General features: G+C 53.1%; 1 protein-coding gene across 1 annotated transcript in view; it reads right to left on the bottom strand.

Annotated features, from left to right (window-relative positions):
- The window catches only part of TMEM44 (transmembrane protein 44), a 38,514-nt gene that overhangs the window by 8,555 nt on the left and 11,297 nt on the right, over nucleotides 1-18,662 (bottom strand). Inside the window, exons 6-11 of the mRNA XM_077754509.1 lie at nucleotides 18,365-18,531; nucleotides 18,113-18,199; nucleotides 13,373-13,543; nucleotides 11,107-11,235; nucleotides 8,968-9,072; nucleotides 6,404-6,562 (exon numbers count right to left, since the gene is read on the bottom strand). Of these exons, the coding sequence (XP_077610635.1) occupies nucleotides 6,404-6,562; nucleotides 8,968-9,072; nucleotides 11,107-11,235; nucleotides 13,373-13,543; nucleotides 18,113-18,199; nucleotides 18,365-18,531 (818 nt within the window). The remainder of the gene's footprint in view (nucleotides 1-6,403; nucleotides 6,563-8,967; nucleotides 9,073-11,106; nucleotides 11,236-13,372; nucleotides 13,544-18,112; nucleotides 18,200-18,364; nucleotides 18,532-18,662) is intronic.

The following is an 18,662-nucleotide window of genomic DNA, read 5'->3' as shown; positions in this document are numbered from 1 at the left end:
GGCTAAGTGTCCGACTTCTACTCAGGTCAGACTCTCACCATTCATGAGTTGGAGCCCGGCATCCGGCTCTGTGCCGCCAGCTCAGAGCCTGGAGCCTGCTTCTGATTCTGGGTCTCCCTCTCTCTCTGCCCCTCTCCCGTTCACACTCTGTCTCTTTCTCTCAAAAAATAAATAAACATTAACATTTTTAAATAAAATAAGAAAATAAAAACAACAAAACCCAAAATACAAGACACCTAGTAAACACGAATTTCAGACCACAAATAATGGTTTAGAAGAAGTGTGTCTACCTGAAATTCAAACTTCACTGTACGTCTTGTGTTTTGGGTCTGCTAAATCTAGCAACTGTACTTGGGAAGACAGGAAGGGCTTCCTGGAGAGAGCAGGATTTAGCCAGGGCCTTGAAGGGCAGGAGGAGAAGCAGAGGAACGCAAGGAAGAACCTCAGGAGCCGGCCCTGGCCAGCAGGTGAAGTGTGCTGGAGGTCAGGTTAAGGGATCCGGACTTACCCTGTAAGCAGGAAGGAGCCACAAAAGCCTTAGAGCAGGACGGCCATGGGGCTGGGGTCCAGTGTTGGGAAGGTCCCGGGCAGAAAGCAATGGAAGGAGGAGAGTGGAGACAGGAGCCAGTTAGGAGAGCCTGCGCTGGTCCCGGTAGAAGTAGAAGGCTCTTTCCTGGATTTCGGGGCCAGAGGAAGTTTCCCGAGGCTGGCAGCTAGGCAGACCTCCCAGCCTGAGCGGCTGTGCTATCAGGATACTTTCACATGTTTGACGTTTGATGGTTGTCTCTTGTGTTCCTACTTCTAAGAAGTGACTCAGCACGACTAACCTTTCCTTGCTTCCTGCACGAAGACGCTCTTACACTTAGGGGCCTGGTGCTAAGTGGGACCTTCAAGATGGCCCGGTCCAAAGCTGGGGTTTTGGAATGAGCATCTATGGAAACAGTGCTCTTTCACATCCCAACCTCGTCGGAGCCTCGCCACCCTCCCTGAAGCCATTATCTCCACCTTCAGAGAAGGGCCAGAGGAGCGAGGGGGTGCTGTCCAGCTCCATGGCCAGCCTGCTTCCCACCACGTTACGGGGAGCACCTCTGCAAGTCTTGCAAACCACCGCCTGCACCCATTTGACCTTCCCAATCGCCCTGCAACACAGGGAGGTCAAGTCTCAGGAATCCTATGTACAGAAGGAGAAGCTAAAACTCAAGAAGTCCAGCACAGGCCCAAGCTGCCTGGGTTGGCAAGAGCCCAGGGGAGCCCCCACGCCTGTGCGGCTCCTGGGCCGGGACTGTCTCCTGCACAGCCCGTCTCCACTGGGGGCCTTCCGGGGAGCCTCTGCGCTCACCCCAGGGGAGCCAGGTAGCTGCCCACACGTTTTAGGAAGTATTGCTTCTCACTGCCTCGCTGCAGGTGGCGCCCGCCTCTGGGAAGGACCCAGATGTGCAGAGGCCGGAAAACCGCATCCTGGACCTGATTGGGACCTTTGGTACCTATTGGAATGTTCTGGCCTCTTTCATATTTATATGTATTTTCTTCTAAAATTAGCACTTTTACAGCCTCTATAAATATATATTTATAAAAATGTATGTAATATATAAATTGATATGTGATAAATATATACTTAAAATCTTTTTACTTAAATATATTTTATTACATATATGGTATATATTTTATGTATTATATATGCATATAAACATATATCCATATATACACATATATATACATATATAATACACATATATGTATATGTATATAATTTTTTCCTTAAAAGAATGATTCAGATTTAAGAATCACTAACACCCAAAGGAACGTGTCCTGGTCTGCGGGTGCTGGAGGCAGGGTTTGGAGAAGGAACGAGCAATCTTGGTTGTTAAGAGACGTAGGCACAGAATTAGCACGAACACACAGGGACTTGACCTTCATAGACAGCAATCTGGGTTCGGCCCTTTCCTCATCCTCTGCACGTGTACACACAACACAGACTCTGTTCCAACGACAGAAACAGCCTTCTTGCAAAATTCCTACAAAGCTTCTACCACCAGGTCTCCGGCACTGGAGGAAGCGCGGCAGGGAGAATGACTAAGCCCTCTTGCACCACAAAGTTGGACTCAAATCTTTGCTCGCATCCCAGAGGCAAAAAGAAAAAGCCTTTAAAAGGCACAGGAACGCTTTCACCACTGGAGGAAAGTCCACCCGGCACTCAACACAAAGGTGCTGGCTGCTCTGGACAGCGAGGAGGCCACTCTGGAAAGCCCTCCTCCCTCTGGGCCCCGGCCCCCACGGCAGACCACGAGGACACCTGTTCAGCACGCCCGGGCCCGCAGGGGACCCCAGGGGCGGAGCTGCCTTGTGCTGACTGGGCGAGTGAGGGCATGAGCGAGTGGATCCAGGAGCTGTGGAGTGAGCCGTCTCGTGTGCAGACATCCAGAAGTCCACACGGTCCAGACAAATGGCCTCTCTACAGGGCCATGGGTCACAGTGAAAGCTCCGATGTCACCCCTCTGGGGCCCTGACCGGCCCAGCCCTGGACACTTGGGGAAGGGCAAAACTAATCCAAGTTCTCCCTCTGTGCGAGCTTGCCCGGCCTTATCTGTCTCTGGCTTGGCCTTTCTCCTGTTCTGCTATCACTGGATTTACTTACAAACCCCCGCGTTTTATCCTGTGTATAAGGGCACTGGTGAATGGCAAGAGTCCTGGAAAGAGAGTCCCTTTTCTCATCTGTAAAATGGGAATGATGGGTAATAGTAAGCCTGGTCCTGCATACCTCCCTGGGCATGAGTCCCTGCCAAGGCAGTGGAGAGGAGCGGTTAATAACGGGGGTTTCAGAGCCAGACAAGAGCTGGGTTCAAACCCCTGGTCTGCCACCTATTGTTTTTATTATCATTATTATTACTATTTTTTTTAATGTTAACACTTTTATTTATTATTGGGAGGCAGAATATGAGCAGGGGAGGAGCAGAGAGAGGGGGAGACACAGAATCTGACGGAAGGTTCCATGCTCTGAGCTGTCAGCACAGAGCCCAACGCGGGGCTCGAACCCACGAACCGCAAGATCATGACCTGAGCCCAAGTTGGATGCTTAACCGACTGAGCCACCAGGTGCCTCTACTATTATTATTAATGTTTTCTTGGGCAAGTTACTTAAACTCACCGAGTTCCAGTCCCGGCTTCTGGAAAACAAGAATAACAAAGGTACCTGCCTCGGGGCTGTTGCGAGGATTACACCAAACGGCGCTCCTAAAGCACGGAACACACAGGGTCTGGCACGTGACACGCACGCCCTCGATGTCAGCAGTGAGTGCTGTCATTCTTACTAATGGATTTACACGCACTGGGCGAACCAGAGCGCTGCGGGTTTTGGCTCCGCCCATTCCTCCACCTCCCCGGCTGCAGGACGTGGGGTTCACACCAATAGGTTTGTGCCCCAGGGATGCGGACATAAAACCATCATCTAAGAGTTTAGTTACAAAATCATAAAGGACCCCAGGAGAGATAAACACATCACTTTCAGGACACTGAGTGGCTCCCGGGTCTCCGCAGTGGGAGCTGGGAAGCATTCACTTTAGGAGCCTAAGGTGACGACTGGAAGCAGAAGCTGACCAGACAGACACAGGCAGGGCGGGGTGGCTGAGGGCACAGAAGCCCCCCTCTGGGGAGTCGGGCAGGGTGTGCAGCCCGAGAGTGGGGACGGATGCCACGATGTCTCATCCCAGTCCCAATCCTGGGAGCAAGGGAGGTCATAAGCCAGAGGCAGTGCTAACCTAGTCCCCTGGCACTGGTCCCCATGCTCAGTCCCTTAGGTAATGCTCTTGTCTGCGGCTTTTTTACCGAATGCCTTCCACCCTGTGCGGTGAACTCGGGCCACCCTTCACGCATCTTTCTTTCCGATTCCCATGCTCAGAAATTACTTGCTGAGTAAGTGACCAAGAAGACAGGTAAAGTGCCACGTTACACTCACCTGCCAAGAGATACCTTCTTGCTCAAGCGCAGCCATAAATGAACTCGGATCTTTAAGGAATATTGCTTCAAAAAATAAGGGAGGCTGTTAAGCTCAGAACACTCCCCCACCCAGAGGCAGCCGCTGGTTGATAGGCTTATAGGACAATTTCAATTATCTTCTTTATGTTTTCCAAACGTTCCACAACAAACGCGTATCACTTTTAGGAACAGAAAATACAGAGAACTAAAAAGCCCAGTGGATCACATTCCTACCCTGTCTCCTGCTCAGATATTAAGTCATCTGTACTGAAAGCTTTCCAATCCCGTTTGATCTGTCAGTGTACGTATTTGGTGAAATTCAAAGTTATTTCTGTACAGGCCTCAGTGGCTTTGTCACTTATAGTGTGTGTGTGTGTTTCAGGGAGTGGGGCTGGAGGACTGTGCAGCGGGCTGATCTGGGGCAGGTGACCTTCTGAAAATACATTCCTGTTGGCATGGGCAAAAGCCTTCATTTCCATTTGCCTAATTTATTTTTTTTAATGTGTATTTATTTACTTGGGGCGGCAGGGAGCAGAGAGAGAGGGGGGGAGAGAGAATCCTAAGCAGGCTCTGTGCTGTCAGCACAGACAACATAGGGCTCGTTCCCACGAACCATGAAATCATGACCAGAGCCAAGATCAAGACTCTGATGCTCAGCTGACTGAGCCACCCAGGTGTCCCCCATTTGCCTTATTTAAAAGTGTGACCCTGTCCCCTTGGAACTTATTGAGTTTTAAAACATCGATGTCTAAGAAGATAGAGATAATAGAAGGAAGGACAAGGACCAGAGCTCACGGAAGGGCATAAACCTGCCACCAAGACACATCTCTGAACTTTTCAAGGTCATAGGCTAATCCTTACCTCAGCGTTTGCTGCTCTTGTTTCCACAGAGCAAGTACTGCCTCTGGGTCTCCCCAGCCCCTCCCTGACTCACTGACTTAATTGTCTTTTCTCCTCACGGAACACACTTTTGTCATCAGGTTCATTCTTTCCCCTTGAACCTTAGATCTCTGCCTGGATCCAGGCTGCCAAGCTGCGCGCGCTTGGTGTCGTACAGATTCTGAGACTGGACCCAAGAAATAAACAACACCGAGTGACATGGGGATACACGGACCTCAAAGGGTCCTCGGTCTGGTGCAGAACCGCTCCCTCACAATCCAGCTCTCGATGGCCAGCCGTGTTCAGGAATCGAGGGGCAGAGGAAGGTGAAGGTGGCTCAGACCCTACTCCCAGCAGGGGGGACAAGCCGCTACAGCTCCCCAGATGACACGGCAAACAATGGAAGTTGTGTAAGAGAAGGGTGAGCCCTGGCACCCAAGGGAAGGAGCCATTGATCGTGTGTGTGTGTGTGTGTGTGTGTGAGAGAGAGAGAGAGAGAGAGAGAGAGAGAGAGAGATCAAAGTAACTTCACACAGCAGGTGGCATCTGAGTAGAATTCTGACACATGGAAAGAGAAACTGACATGCGGGCCAGGGAAAACCCCAGGAAGAAAGGCCCAGAGGTCTGGGTACAGGGAACAGTCCACGGCCAAGGTGGACAGCTAAGTAAGGGGGGGGACGGGGGGGGGGGCGAGACACGTGAGGCTGGGGTAGTTGTGAAAGGTCTAGAACCTCATACTAAGGAATCGGGACTTGCTCCCACAGATCAGTGGCTCTGAGACTTTTGCATTTGGGGATTCACATCGAGTCCGACAAACTTCGGGGACTTCTCCAAGATGGCGAAGTGACTGTTTTTGCAACATGAGGCCATTAAAACCAAAACCCGAAACTCAACACCAACCACCCCCTTAGTATTACCATCATTCCATAAAAGCGCATTGGAACTCCAAAACAGGACACAAGCCCAGGGCGAAGGGCTGTCCTTTCCCCCGCCCACCCCCTTCAAAAGACAGCGGACACCCTGACGACACCACGTGCCCACTACCGCGTCCCTGCCCTCGTTTTCCGTAACGGGAAACTTCTTCACACAACAGGGCGGCGGGCAGTGGCCGAGCCGCTCGGCCGGAGAGTTACACCCGGTACTGGCATCCAAGATAGGCCATGTGTCTTGCTCACAGAGCCAGAAACTCAAAACGAGGTGACGTCTGTGAAAGCGCCAGGCAAGGGGTCCGACCCCGAGGGCACCGCAGGTGTGGCTGGTGCTCCTTCTCACGGGAGGGACGCCCCACGCTCACGTGGGTTTGGGGAACACCCAGACTCTAATACACGTTAACTACAGTGTGTTTCTTTCTGTAAGGCCTGAGCGCGCGCGTGACTCTTTAACACGGGGCCGGAACACGCAGTACTTCGCGGACGCGTTCGACCACGGAAACCTCTCCTCAGCCCTGACTCCTCTGACGGTGGGACCCTCTTCTCAGCCCCGCCCCGCGCACGCCCCGCGCACNAAGCGTCGGGACAGCGCAGCCGTGCACCCGGCGGCCAGCAGCGTGTACCTCGAGGTCGGAGTTGATGGAGGAGACCTCGCAGGAGCTGCTGGAAGACACGCGGGCCCGGATGACCCGGACGGGAGGGTACGAGGGCGGCTCCTGCTGGTTCGCGTCTGCGGGGCCCCTCTGTCCATCGCCGGGCAGCCTGGTGGTGCTGCCGCCTGCCTGCAAGGGGAGGGGGGGGAAGGGCAGGCAGGGAGACTTAGCCTACTTCAGTTTTGAACTGTCGAGCATTCACATAACGCTGGTTCAAAAGGTACCTGGGTGGCTTAGTCGGTTAAGCATCTGACTTTCGCTTAGGTCACGATCTCGCGGTTCGTGGGTTCGAGCCCCACGTCGGGCTCTGTGCTGACTGCCAGCTCAGAGCCTGGAGCCTGTTTCAGTCTGTGACTCCCTCTCTCTGACCCTCCCCTGCTCACGCTGTCTCTCTCTCTCTCTCTCAAAAGTAAATCAAACATTAAAAAAAAAAATCTTTAAAAAACAAAAGGTACGAAAGGGTGGCCGAGTGGGATGAGCTTGGACTCTTGATTCCGGCTCAGGTCATGATCTCAGGGTTCATGGGATCCAGCCCCACATCGGGCTCTGTGCTGACAGTGCAGAGCCGGCTTGGGATTATCTCTCTCCCTCTCTCTTTGCCCCTCTGCTGCTCTCTCGCTCTCTCTCAAATAAATAAATAAACGTTTATTTTTAAAAAGGGTACAGGGGCGCCTGGGTGGCTTAGTCGGTTGAGCGTCCGACTTTCGCTTAGGTCATGATCTCGCGGTTCGTGGGTTCGCCCCGCGTCGGGCTCTGTGCGGACAGCCAGCTCAGAGCCTGGAGTATGTTTAGGATTCTGTGTCTCCCTCTCTCTCTGACCTTGCTCTTCTCACGCTGTCTCTCCCTCTCTCTCAGAAATAAATAAAAAGAACATTAAAAAATTTTTTAAATAAAAAGTCACATTTAAGATAGAGAAATACGCCAGAGGGGTGCAGNACGAACCGCGAGATCATGACCTAAGCGAAAGTCGGACGCTTAACCGACTAAGCCACCCAGGCGCCCCGGGTGCAGGCTACTTTTGAGTGTGCAGCCGGGGGTGGCTCTTGGAGAGGGGGACATTTAGGCTGAAGGAGAGGAAGGAGGCAGCCATATAAAAAAATGGGGAGGAAGAGCATTGGAGGCACGGGAACGGAGAGAAATCGCAGGCAGCTAGGAGGAGTGAAGGCAGAGAGAAGAGGCTAGGACACAGTCAGAGAGGGAGGGCGGGCTCGGCTCTGGGCCCTTGCAAGTCTGTGTCATGTTAGAGTTTCTTCTGTAGGAAATGGGAAGCCAGAGGGTTTCAAGCCAAGGAGGAACGCAGTGGAATCACCCCTCCTGGCTGGTGGGTGCAGGTGACAGGGCTGGGACAAGATTAACAGTGGAGAAGGGGCCCGCCTGGGTGGCTCAGTCGGTTGGGCATCCGACTTCGCTCAGGCCACGATCTCACGGTTCGTGGGTTCGAGCCCCACGTCGGGCTCTGTGCTGACAGCTCAGAGCCTGAAGCCTGCTTTCGATTCTGTGTCTCCCTCTCTCTCTGCCCTCCCCTACTCATGCTCTGTCTCTCTGTCTCTCAAAAATAAATAAATGCTAAAAAAAATTAAAAAACAGCAGAGAAGGAAAGGAGGTACGAGGCCGATGGATCTGTTGTACAGCCAGTAAATGGGAGACCCACACACGGGACTGGGTGGGCGTAGGCCTGCACTGAGGGGGAGGGAGGAGTCCCTGAGATGAAGAGGGTGGGGGAGGGGGAGGGCATGGGAATCCCAGGTTGTGTTTGGACACCGCTAGTGTGAGATGCCATGTGGGGACGCTGCCCGGACTGAACACCGAGGGGAGGAAAGCATGGGGAGCTGGGCGCATGAGCGCCCCCTAAACCAGAAGCAGCCGGTGGCCAAGCATGTTGAATCTCAACAAGGCCAGAACTAACCCAGGACTCAGTGACCTGGAGGCCACTGGAAACCTCCACGAGAAGGCGCAGCGGGTGTGGCGACGGGGCGGACTTCCCATCAGCTCTCTCCCTCCCTCCTCCTCTATCGTTCTTCCTCCTGGGAAGCCCTGTGTGCAGGCCAGGCCCCCGGGGGGCCCTCGGCCTCCTCACCGTACGCCCTCATGCCCCCAGCGCTCCGCCCGCCAACCCCCTACTCGGTCTCCGCCTCTCCGCCTGCCGCAGCCTTGCTCTGGCTTCAGGCCACACCACCTCTCTCCTGACTTATCGGCGCTCCTCACTGACTGCCTTGTTTCTGCCTCCTCTGCCTCCGCCTGCGCCCCAACATTGCCTAGTGACACCTCTAAAAGGCACATCTGACCCTGAGGCTCTAGTCCCGACGCCTCCTGGACTCCTGTCCCTCAGGATGACGGTCAGGTGACACAGAATGAGGATCTGTCCCTTGCCTCCTCTCCACCCTTTCATCTGTCCCCCACTGAGGCCTTGCAGAGCTCCTTCCTCCTTTGACATGCTCTCCTGCCTCATCCTGCCCATCCCGCAGCTAAAGCGGTACCTCCTCCAGGAAGCCTTCCATGACTACTTCCCACCCCTCTGGACTCCCGCTGCTCACCTGCTGCACGGGCTCGATGGTCAGCTCCATGTAGCGACTGATGGCTGCCATTGTCCTGAGTGATGTGCAGGGCGGTAGTGTGGTGAGAGGCACCCAATCTGCATTCTTTCCAGTGCAGACGAGGAGATAAAAAGGAGAATTCTTAGTCAGGAGACTTGTTCTAAAAACAAGATCCCATTTTCTTCAAAAGGATCTCTAAAATATTATTTCTGTTCTCTCATGGCCCATCTCGCTCACTTTCTGCTTCCTTCTAGATGTATCTTATCTCTTTCTTTGAGGCCACAGTAGGTCAGTGGTTCCCGAACTTTGCTGCATAGTGGAGTCACCTGGACATCTCAGGAAACAAAACAACTGATGTTTAGCTCTCCCAGCAGACATCCTGATTAACTGGTATGGATGTGACCTGGAGAGTTTAAAAGTGCCCCCCCTCCCCCGCCCATCGCAGATGATTCTAATGTACGGCAAAGTTTGGGAATGACTGCAGTAGGTGCTAAGTGCTTTTGTGAAGCAATGGTTCTCAAACATTACTGTGCATCAGAAGCATCCAGTGCACTTATTAAAACACCCTCAGTTTGGGGCACCTGGGTGGCTCAGTCGGTTGAGCATCCGACTCTTGATTTCGGCTCAGGTCATGATCTCAGTCTTAGGATTGAGCCCCATGTCAGGCTCTGAGTTGACAGCACAGAGCCTGCTTGGGATTCTCTCTTTCCCCCTCTCTCCCCTCCTCTGCTCTTTCTCTCTCTCTCAGTAAATAAAACAAAGCTTAAAAAAACTAAACAAAAAAAAAAACGGGCGCCTGAGTGGCTCAGTCAGTTAAGCGTCCAACTTCGGCTCAGGTCATGATCTCACGGTTCATGGGTTCGAGCCCTGCGTCAGGCTCTGTGCTGACAGCCAGCTCAGAGCCTGGAGCCTGTTTCAGATGCTGTATTTCCCTCTCTCTCTGATCCTCCCTTCACTCTGGCTGGCTCTCTCTCCGTCTCAGAAACTTAAAAAACAAAACAAAACAAAACACCCTCAGTTTAAGATTTGGTAGAGCTGATGGAGCCCTAGAATTGCACTTCCTACAAGTTCCCAGGCGATGCTGGTCCGGGGACCTCACGTTGAAAACCACTGCTGGTAAAGAACTGTAGAAGCCATTGCAAAGTCCCTTCAGAAGGACACCACAGGGCTCTCTCTCTTTAAATACTTTAGTTCCTTTTGGGGATATGATTTACAAGTTTCTAGAATGGCATGAAAATAACCTCCCATTAGAGGCTTCATGGGAAGGTCCAAGCTCTTCCATAAACCCCTTTGCCTTGGCCATGCCCACCACTATCTTCCGTTTGGTTAACTCAGCCAGATTACATTGCTAAACCTAGAGCATTCGGAGGGTGGACCCGGTTCACTCACTCACTTTCTCCGGAAGGAAAAAGCGAGGACAGCGCAGAGCCCAGGTAATAGGTGAGCAATTTTTTCCTCAAGAAATTATCTTCGAAAAGAGGGAGCTGCCTTATGTTCAAGTCCTTACTAGCACTCTTGCTTTATGAAGTAATTTCTCAGCTTTTTGGAACCAAGGACTTTTGACACAGTTAGAATAAGCTCTGCCTGCTCAGGTCACCTGCTCAGGACACAGACACGTTTGCTGGTACGATGTAAACGGCGGAGGTTACTGTAAACACACCTTTAACGATCAGCTTGTTGACAAGATCAATGGAAGAAAAGGGCTGTGTTAGTGATGGTGGCGACGTGGAAGTCAAAGGCGCATGTGAAACTGAATACGTGTTTTTATGAAATATGAGGGTAAATCGTATTATCTCTAAATTAGCCAATTAATGTATATAGTATGTGAACTTATATATACAAGGAAGTCACTTACTAAATAGCATAAGTGGACATTTAACTGCCTCATCTACATTGCTCAAAATACATTAAAGCTTATTAAATGATTTAAAAAAAATACGATGAAAGCTATGTTGTCATTGGGAAAGTGGCCTTATTTATTCAGGGCACCTTTAGCACTGGGCATAAACAGTAGGGGTTTTTTTCTCCCTAAAGAATAGTAGTATTTTAAAGTGACCAACTGTCCTGGCTTATGGGACCCCCAGCATTCTGTGTGGATGCCAGGGGGGGCCCACAGTTTTCCGGGCGGTGAGACCTTGCCTCCTGGCTTTCTTCCTCTTTCTCTGCGCAGGTCAAAAGGGCTTGGGTGTCGGGGCTCTCTCTGGCTTCTGGGGCAAACCCCAAGGCCCGTCTCATCTTGCTCTTCATCACCCAGGAAAGGAAAATGATCTGAGAGGTAGAGTTAAGGTCCAAAAGAGCACAGCATTTCAGCCACCCAGGGCCACCCTCGCCTTTGCACCCCCAGGACTCTCTCTCTCCCTAGAGATCCAGCCTGGATGGGCCCCAGAATAGACATTAGTCATTTAAGAACAGAGCCAGGTCTGACTTCCCCTACATTTCCCCCGACGAGGGCGCACCCCTGACGAGCACTCCGTAAATACTTGTTAAACAAAAGCATTTTGAAAAACACATTCCTTGAAGGGCTTGGCTTACAGGGACAGTACATGGAGTGGGCTGAATAGTGTTCCCTCGCCACCCAAACTCATATCCACCTGGAAACTCGGAAAGTGACTTTATTTAAAAATAGGGCCGGGGTGGGGGCACCTGGGTGGCTCAGTCGGTTAAGCGTCCGACTTCGGATCAGGTCATGATCTCACAATTTGTGAGATCGAGCCCCACGTCAGGCTCTGCGCTGACAGCTTGGAGGCTGGAGCCTGCTTCGGATTCTGTGTCTCCCTCTCTCTCTGTCCCTCCCCCACTCACACTCTGTCTCTCTCTCTGTCTCTCTCTCTCAAAAATAAATAAACATTAAAAAAAATTTTTTTTTAAAAATAAGGTCTGGTGGTGGGGGCACCTGGGTGGCTCAGCTGGTTAGGCGTCTGACTCTTGGTTTTGGCTCAGGTCATGATCTCAGTTTTGTGAGTTCTGGCAGCACAGAGCCTGCGTGGGATCCTCTCTCTCTCTCCCTCTCTCTGTCCCTCCCCCACTCACTCTGTCTCTGTCTCTCTCAAAATAAATAAACTTTTAAGAAAAAAATAGGGTCTTGGGGCAACTGGCTGGCTCAGGACAGCATACAACCCTCAGGACTGTGAGTTTGAGCCTCATGTTGGGTGTAGAGATCACTTAAAAACAAAATTTTTATAGGGCGCCTGGGTGGCTCAGTCAATTGAGCGTCCGACTTCAGCTCAGGCCATGATCTCACGGTTCGTGAGCTGGAGCCCCACTTTGGACCGTCAGCGCAGGGCCTACTTCAGATCCCCGGTCCCCATCTCTCTGCCCCTCCCCCACCTGCTCTCAAAAACAAACATTTAAAAGAAAAAAGGCATCTCCCCCTTAAAAAAATAAAAACTTAAAAAAAAAAAACAAAGGGTGTTTGCTGGTATTAGTTAAGCTGAGGTCCCAGTGGATTAGGGTGGCCCCACAGAGCTCCATGAAGGGAAGAAGATCATGGGAAGACTGAGGTAGAAAGTAAAATTATGCTGCCCTGAGCCCAGGAGCACCCGGGGCCATCAGAAACAGGCAGAAGCAAGGGAAGATGCTCTCCCAGGGCCTCCGGGAGAGCATGGTCCTGCCTGGACTTCGGAATTGTGGCCTCTGGAACTGTGAGGATACATTTCTGGTGTTTCAAGCCACCAACTTTGGGCAACTCAATAGGGCATCCCCAGAAAACGAATACAGCCCAGGGGAAATCACAGTTTCTAACTATTTCTGCACTATTTATGATAAATCCACAGGTGCTTGATACGCAAATTACTCGCTGTCCACCTCTCTATCCACCCACTGTCTGAGATTAGCTTGCACTTGAGGTTCTCAGGTCAAGGTCACTGGGGCGTCAGCACATCGGGCAACACCCCTCCCCCCTCCCCAGGGGAACCAGAAAGGTGCTCAGCAGTCCTTGACCAAGGCTGGCCCTTGTCTGCTTTTATCTCTGCTTCCCCAGCCCAAGGCTCCAATGCCAAACACAACGGAAAGGGGATGGTCACCCCTGCGAGGCAGGTCAGCTCGCAAAGCCCCTTCCCAGCCTTGTGAGAAACACAGCGCAATGGTGAGGAGAGCAGGTTCACAGGAGGGTGGGGACCGGCCCACGTGAGGAGCAGAACGTGGGTCTGCTCCTGGGGCCTGCACGCCCCCCTTGCCGCTTCGCAGAGCCCCAGCCAAGAGATCATTTCTCCAGATCTATACAAAGGGGACAAAATACACAATGGCAAATGACTGTGATTGCATCCGTCTGCCCCAGCCTTCAAACCTCCTCCCTGGCACCCCTGGGAGAGCGCTGCATCAGGTCATAGGGAAGGGGGGGCACCGCAGGGGTGGGGGGGGGAGGTGAGACACCAGCAATGAAGCCCCCTAGGCCCAGTGTGGATACGGAGAGATCCAGTGCAGCACGGCCGAGGGAGGTCAGGAACCAGGGTGTGGCCCGAAGCAGGTACTCAGGCCGCCGGTCATGGGCCACGATGGCCGAGGCATAGAGGAAGCCCCCTAGGGCCGACAGGAACCGGGTCCACAGGTGGATGGAGGGAAATGCCTTACCCTGGCACTGGGCAGAGAGAGGGGGGAGCTGGGCAGGAACGCCGCCATCCCCCAGCTCCCTCGGAGCAGGGTTCTGAGATCTAGGCCCTTGGCGGCGTCCCATGGCCAGTCCCCAGCGGTGCCGCTTCTGTTAGGCTGCCAGCTTTTGCTCAAGCTCCTTCCTTTACCCGGTGAACTCCTATTCATGCCTCAGAACCTGGCTTAAACTCAACTCTAAGAGACCCCTCAGGGGCACTTAGGTAGCACAGTCAGTTAAGCGTCTAGCTCTTGGTTTCGGCTCAGGTCGTGATCTCGCAGTTCATGAGTTCGAGCCCTGCATCGGGCTCTGCCCGTCCCCCACTTGTGCTCTCTTTCTTTCTCCCTCTCTCTCAAAATAAATAAATAAACTTAAAAAAAAAAAAAAAAAAGAAGCCTCCCATACCCCCTCCACCCTAATGGGGTGAGTAACTCCCATTCCAGGCTCCGTTACACATGACACATCCTAACAGACAGAGGGATCCTGAGAGCAGAGCTGGCGTCCTGCCCATCTCGGCAGCCCTGACTCCTGGCACTGGGTAGCGGCCCATGAATGTGACGTCACCTGGGAGAACAGGAGGGAATTATGACAAAGTATGAGCAGCTAAGGACGGCCTTCTCTTCCTGGGACCACCAATGCTGAGCCTGGCCAGCCAGGAAGAGTGAGGAAAATTAGAGTTGACCTTCTGGAAGTTTTGAAGCCAAGGGGATATTTTTGGAGAATGAGTGATGACAATATTGGTTAAAAAAAGAAAAGAAACAGAGTCATAGTTAATTACTCTTTACAGGTATGAAGTCATTTTACATATACATTTATATGTATATACACAAATATTTTTATTTATGTATAAATAATATATTTATTTTTATCTGTGTATTTTTAATTATATATAATCACATAGTATATTTAAATGAATATAAATATATTCATATATTTATATAAATATAAATTATGTATAGTTTGTCTTACTCATTAAATGACTGCATTTAGAGATCTACAGGCATTGGCCGCAGAGGAAAACTTTCAGAGGAAAACTTTCAGAGGAAAAAGCAAAGTTTGGCCGACTTTCCCCGAGTTTATTTTAGCTCTCAAAAAGATTCCTTGGGAATGTGACACTTCCCTCTGCATTTCTTCAGGTTTGGTTCCCGGGGCTCCCTGTTTGGCACCATTTTGGTTTCAGCCATGCCCTGAAGACAGGTTAGCAGGGGCAGCAGCCAGGCTGGGGCGGGGGGGGGTCCCTGACCTGCTGCTCCCTAAGGTTCTTCCCACCTGACTCTGCCCAGGAAGCGGCCCTGTCCCAGACGGCACTGCCACGGTGAGAAACCCTCAACGGGCCCCCAGCCTACCGACCCCCATTTACAGAGGACACCGAGGGCCAGAGAGGAGAGGTGACTTGCAGGGTCGGGGCTGGGACCGGCCTTCTGCCCCCTGACTTGCGCTCGCTGCTGCTCTGGGTGAGCTCCCCGCTGTCACTCATGTGCCAACCCGTTCCCTGTGCTCACTGGCTTCACGACTCCCTCTCTCTTCATGGTCCATACTGGGGCCTGTTGGGTTCCGTCTGCCTACACGCTGGACACACAGTAGGTGCTTAACTGCTGCTGACGACGGGGACGGGCTTGCTGCCCCGAGATACGGCAGGGCGTTGCCAGTTCTGGCTGGTCACACAGAACTCAGGGGGGATGTCCAGCCTGGTGGCTGCCCGGCAAAACTACTCGGTGGGGGGGGGGGTGTCAGAGCAGGTCGTGAGTCAGTTCCTGCAGCCGTGATGGTCCTGGTGCCGCCAGCACCACCCAACGCTGGCCAGCAGGTGCGTCACGCCCCTTGCTCTGCTCAAGTGCTCCTGGAAGAATGGAAACTTCTTCCACCAAAGCCACCCAGCCATTCAGCTCCTCGGTGCCCCCACCGGAAGCAGCTTCTGGGGGATCTAGGGTTCAAGGCCATGCTGTCTAGGCTTCCTAGAACATCCCAAACTCTGTTCGGTTTCTCCGTAATAAGGGGACCCTGGCTCTGGGCTCTTCTTCATGGGACCAGAGACACTCAAAGCTGGCAGCACTTCAGAGATTGCTCAGCCTTATCCTTAATACAGTCTAACTCTATCTTCCTGCCAACGGGCCATCGGGCTTGAATGCCATTAGTGATGGGGAGCCCACTACCTCCTAAGGCAAGAATAACGATACTAATTGCTCTCAATATGCCAGAAGCCATGCAAAGCGTGCAAATGGGATGGGGACCCCCCATAACTTCTGCCCACTCTTGGTGGACCACAGAGAACAAAGCTGCTCTTTCTGCCCCAAGACGGCTCTTCTGGTTCCTGTATCCATGAGCTTCCTTTTATCCAGACCAGATTAGGTCACTTATTATTATTATTATTTAAATGTTTATTTATTTATTTTGAAAGACAGAGAACACTCACGAGTCGGGGAGGGGTAGAAAGAGAGGGAGAGGGGGAGAGAATCCCAAGCAAGCTCCATGCCATCAGCACAGACCCCGACTCAGGGCTCGATTCCACAAACCATGAGATCATGACCTGAGCCAAAGTCAAGAGTCGGTCGGTCGCCCAACTGACTGAATCACCCAGGCGCCCCTTAGGCCACTCATTAAAAAGTGTGCTGGCACCTACCATGGGCAGGCTCCCAGCGCCTGGAATACGGTGGGAATAAGACAGGAAAGGCTCCGCTCTCACGGTGCTGAGGTTCTACTGGGGACCAATGACTTGGTAAATAACTGAAGGAGCTAATTTCAGGTTGTGACCAGTGCGGTGAATAAAACGTAGCAGAGTGAAGGTCAGCGGTGGGGGTGGCCTGGGGCTGTGTCAGGTGGGTGGTGGCCGGGGTTGAACCGTGTTCCCCTCTCTCAGAAGATGCTGAAGTCCTAACCTCCAGAGCCTGTGAATGCGGCCTTCTTTGGAAATAGGCTCCCTGCAGATGACCACGTTAAAGATGAGGTCGTTAGAGCGAACCCTCATTCAATATGGCCGCGTCCTTATGAAAGGGAAGGCTGGGCACAGACAGGACCAGAGGGGAGGCCATGTGAGGACACACACGGGAAGAAAGAACGCCATGTGAACACTGGACTTATGCACTTATGCAGCCATCAGCCAAGGAACTTCCAGAAATTTGGAAAGAGGCCTGCAAGGGACCCTTCCCTAGCGCCTTCAGAGAGAGCATGGCCCGCGGACTGGCTTGTGACCTCTGGTACCTTGCGACAATATGTTTCTGCTATTCAGCATCTGTGATACCTCTGGCAGCCCCAGGAACGAGTGCAGCCCGGCACCGCACCGGTCCCGCTGAAGGACTTCACGTGACGCAGCTTCGAGCCCCACATCCCGCTCTCCCCTCCCCTGATCTGCAGGCAGCGCCTTTGCCGGGAGGCCCCGTCGCCCGTGAGGTTTCTGGCCATGACAGCACAGCCTTCAGCTTCCCACACATGATCAACTAAGCACCTGCTCCCCACACCCCCAAATCCTGTTCTCCTGCAACTGCTGTTAAATGATGCTTTGGGGCAAGTGCTTTGTTTTTAGACCTTGGGACGGCTCATCACGTTTCCGGTGTTAGGCCTGGCCATCATTCCCGTCAGGGAGGCCCTCCGGCCACAGCGGAGCAGTCTTGCACACCCGTGATATCTTGCTCTGGCACAAGCGCTCTCCTGCCTCAGGGGCTTTTCCCACGTGCCCTCCGCCTTCCCTCACCTCTGCCTCCTCCAATCTCACCTTCCCTTCGGAGCCAGCCAGCGGGAAGCGTCCCCGTGGCCCCTCCACCCGGCAGAGTCAGGCTATCACCCTCACTCACATGAACAGCATAGGAGCTTTCTCTCCCTCTAGCAAAACCCCTAACGTTTGCTTCTGTCTTTCTTCGAGCATTAAAATATCCTGCTTTTGGGGCACCTGGGTGGCTCAGCCAGTTAAGCATCTGACTCTTGATTTCAGCTCAGGTCATGATCTCACGGTTCTTGAGATCAAGCCCCGAGTGGGGCTCTGTGCTGGCAGTGTGGAGGCTGAGATGCTCTCTCTCTCTCTGTGTCTCTCTTTCTCTCTCTCAAAATGAATAAATAAGCACTTAAAATATCTCTCTTTGCATTTCCATGTCTTCCACGAGACTGTGAGCCCCCCAGGGCCCGGCACAGCCTCTCAAGTCACATCTCCAGTCACCATCTCAAGTCGCATCTCAAGCCCCCCTACAGAACTGGCCATCACAGGCCTTTCCTCGCCCTGGATGCCTGGCAAGTAACTGCAGGAAGATGCTCCCGGACGGAACCCCGGTTGCTAGCTGCGTGATGCTCTCCTCTAAAACCTTCTCGTTTCCTAATGGAACATTTGCTTGTCAAACCCCAGTGCCTTCTTTCTGAGCGCCTGCCTTTCCTTCGCTATGGAGAGAACACAGTGGGCTCTCCAGAGAGAGGCTCCAGCAGGCCTCAGGCCTCCCCTGGGTCGGCTGCACACACACACACACACACACACACGACACAACCCCTACCCCCCAGGACCCGGAGCTTGGAAGCCGCTCCCAGATGCCCCAAGACCGGCCATGGTGACCCACAGTCCCAGCCCCCACCCCGCCTCACGATTCTGGAGAGCGGGGCCATCCGGGAAGCCCAGGAGCCCAGGGCAGCGATGCCTCCCAGCAGGTAGCCGAAGATTTCAGCGTTGTCCTGAGGGAACAGAGGATACACTCAGCGCCCCCACTTTTAGTACCTGCCTCCCAACAGGGGCAAGCGTGACCCGCGACCCGGCCCCTCCCCAGGGCATCTGTTGGGACCGTGAGGAGGGAAGGGAAGTGCACACCCGCACACCCTCCTGGGCAGGCTCGGCCTCACCTGCAGCAGGCTCCCCAGTAACCTCCGCTGGGGCCCTCGGACAGGGCCGGACGCCTTCCGGACGGCGGCCCAGAGAGCCCAGCCGGGCCCCAGGCCCAGCGTCGGGGCCAGAGCAAATACACTGGCCCTGAGCCGCCGCCTCCTCTTCCTCTCCCTGGAGCCCCGGCCTGCAATGAACACCGAAATCCCACAGGCCGCTGGGTCTAGACCCCAAAGGACGGCTACATGGGAAAAACAGGCGTCAGCCCACCCCCCACGCCAGAACGGGTTCCCCTGTGGTGGCTCTGGCAGCCCTGTG

Source organism: Crocuta crocuta, unplaced genomic scaffold (genome assembly GCF_008692635.1).
Source record: "Crocuta crocuta isolate KB4526 unplaced genomic scaffold, BGI_CrCroc_1.0 scaffold70, whole genome shotgun sequence".
In the NCBI taxonomy this organism is placed as follows: Eukaryota; Metazoa; Chordata; class Mammalia; order Carnivora; family Hyaenidae; genus Crocuta; species Crocuta crocuta.
This window is presented reverse-complemented; position numbering and strand designations above follow the sequence as displayed.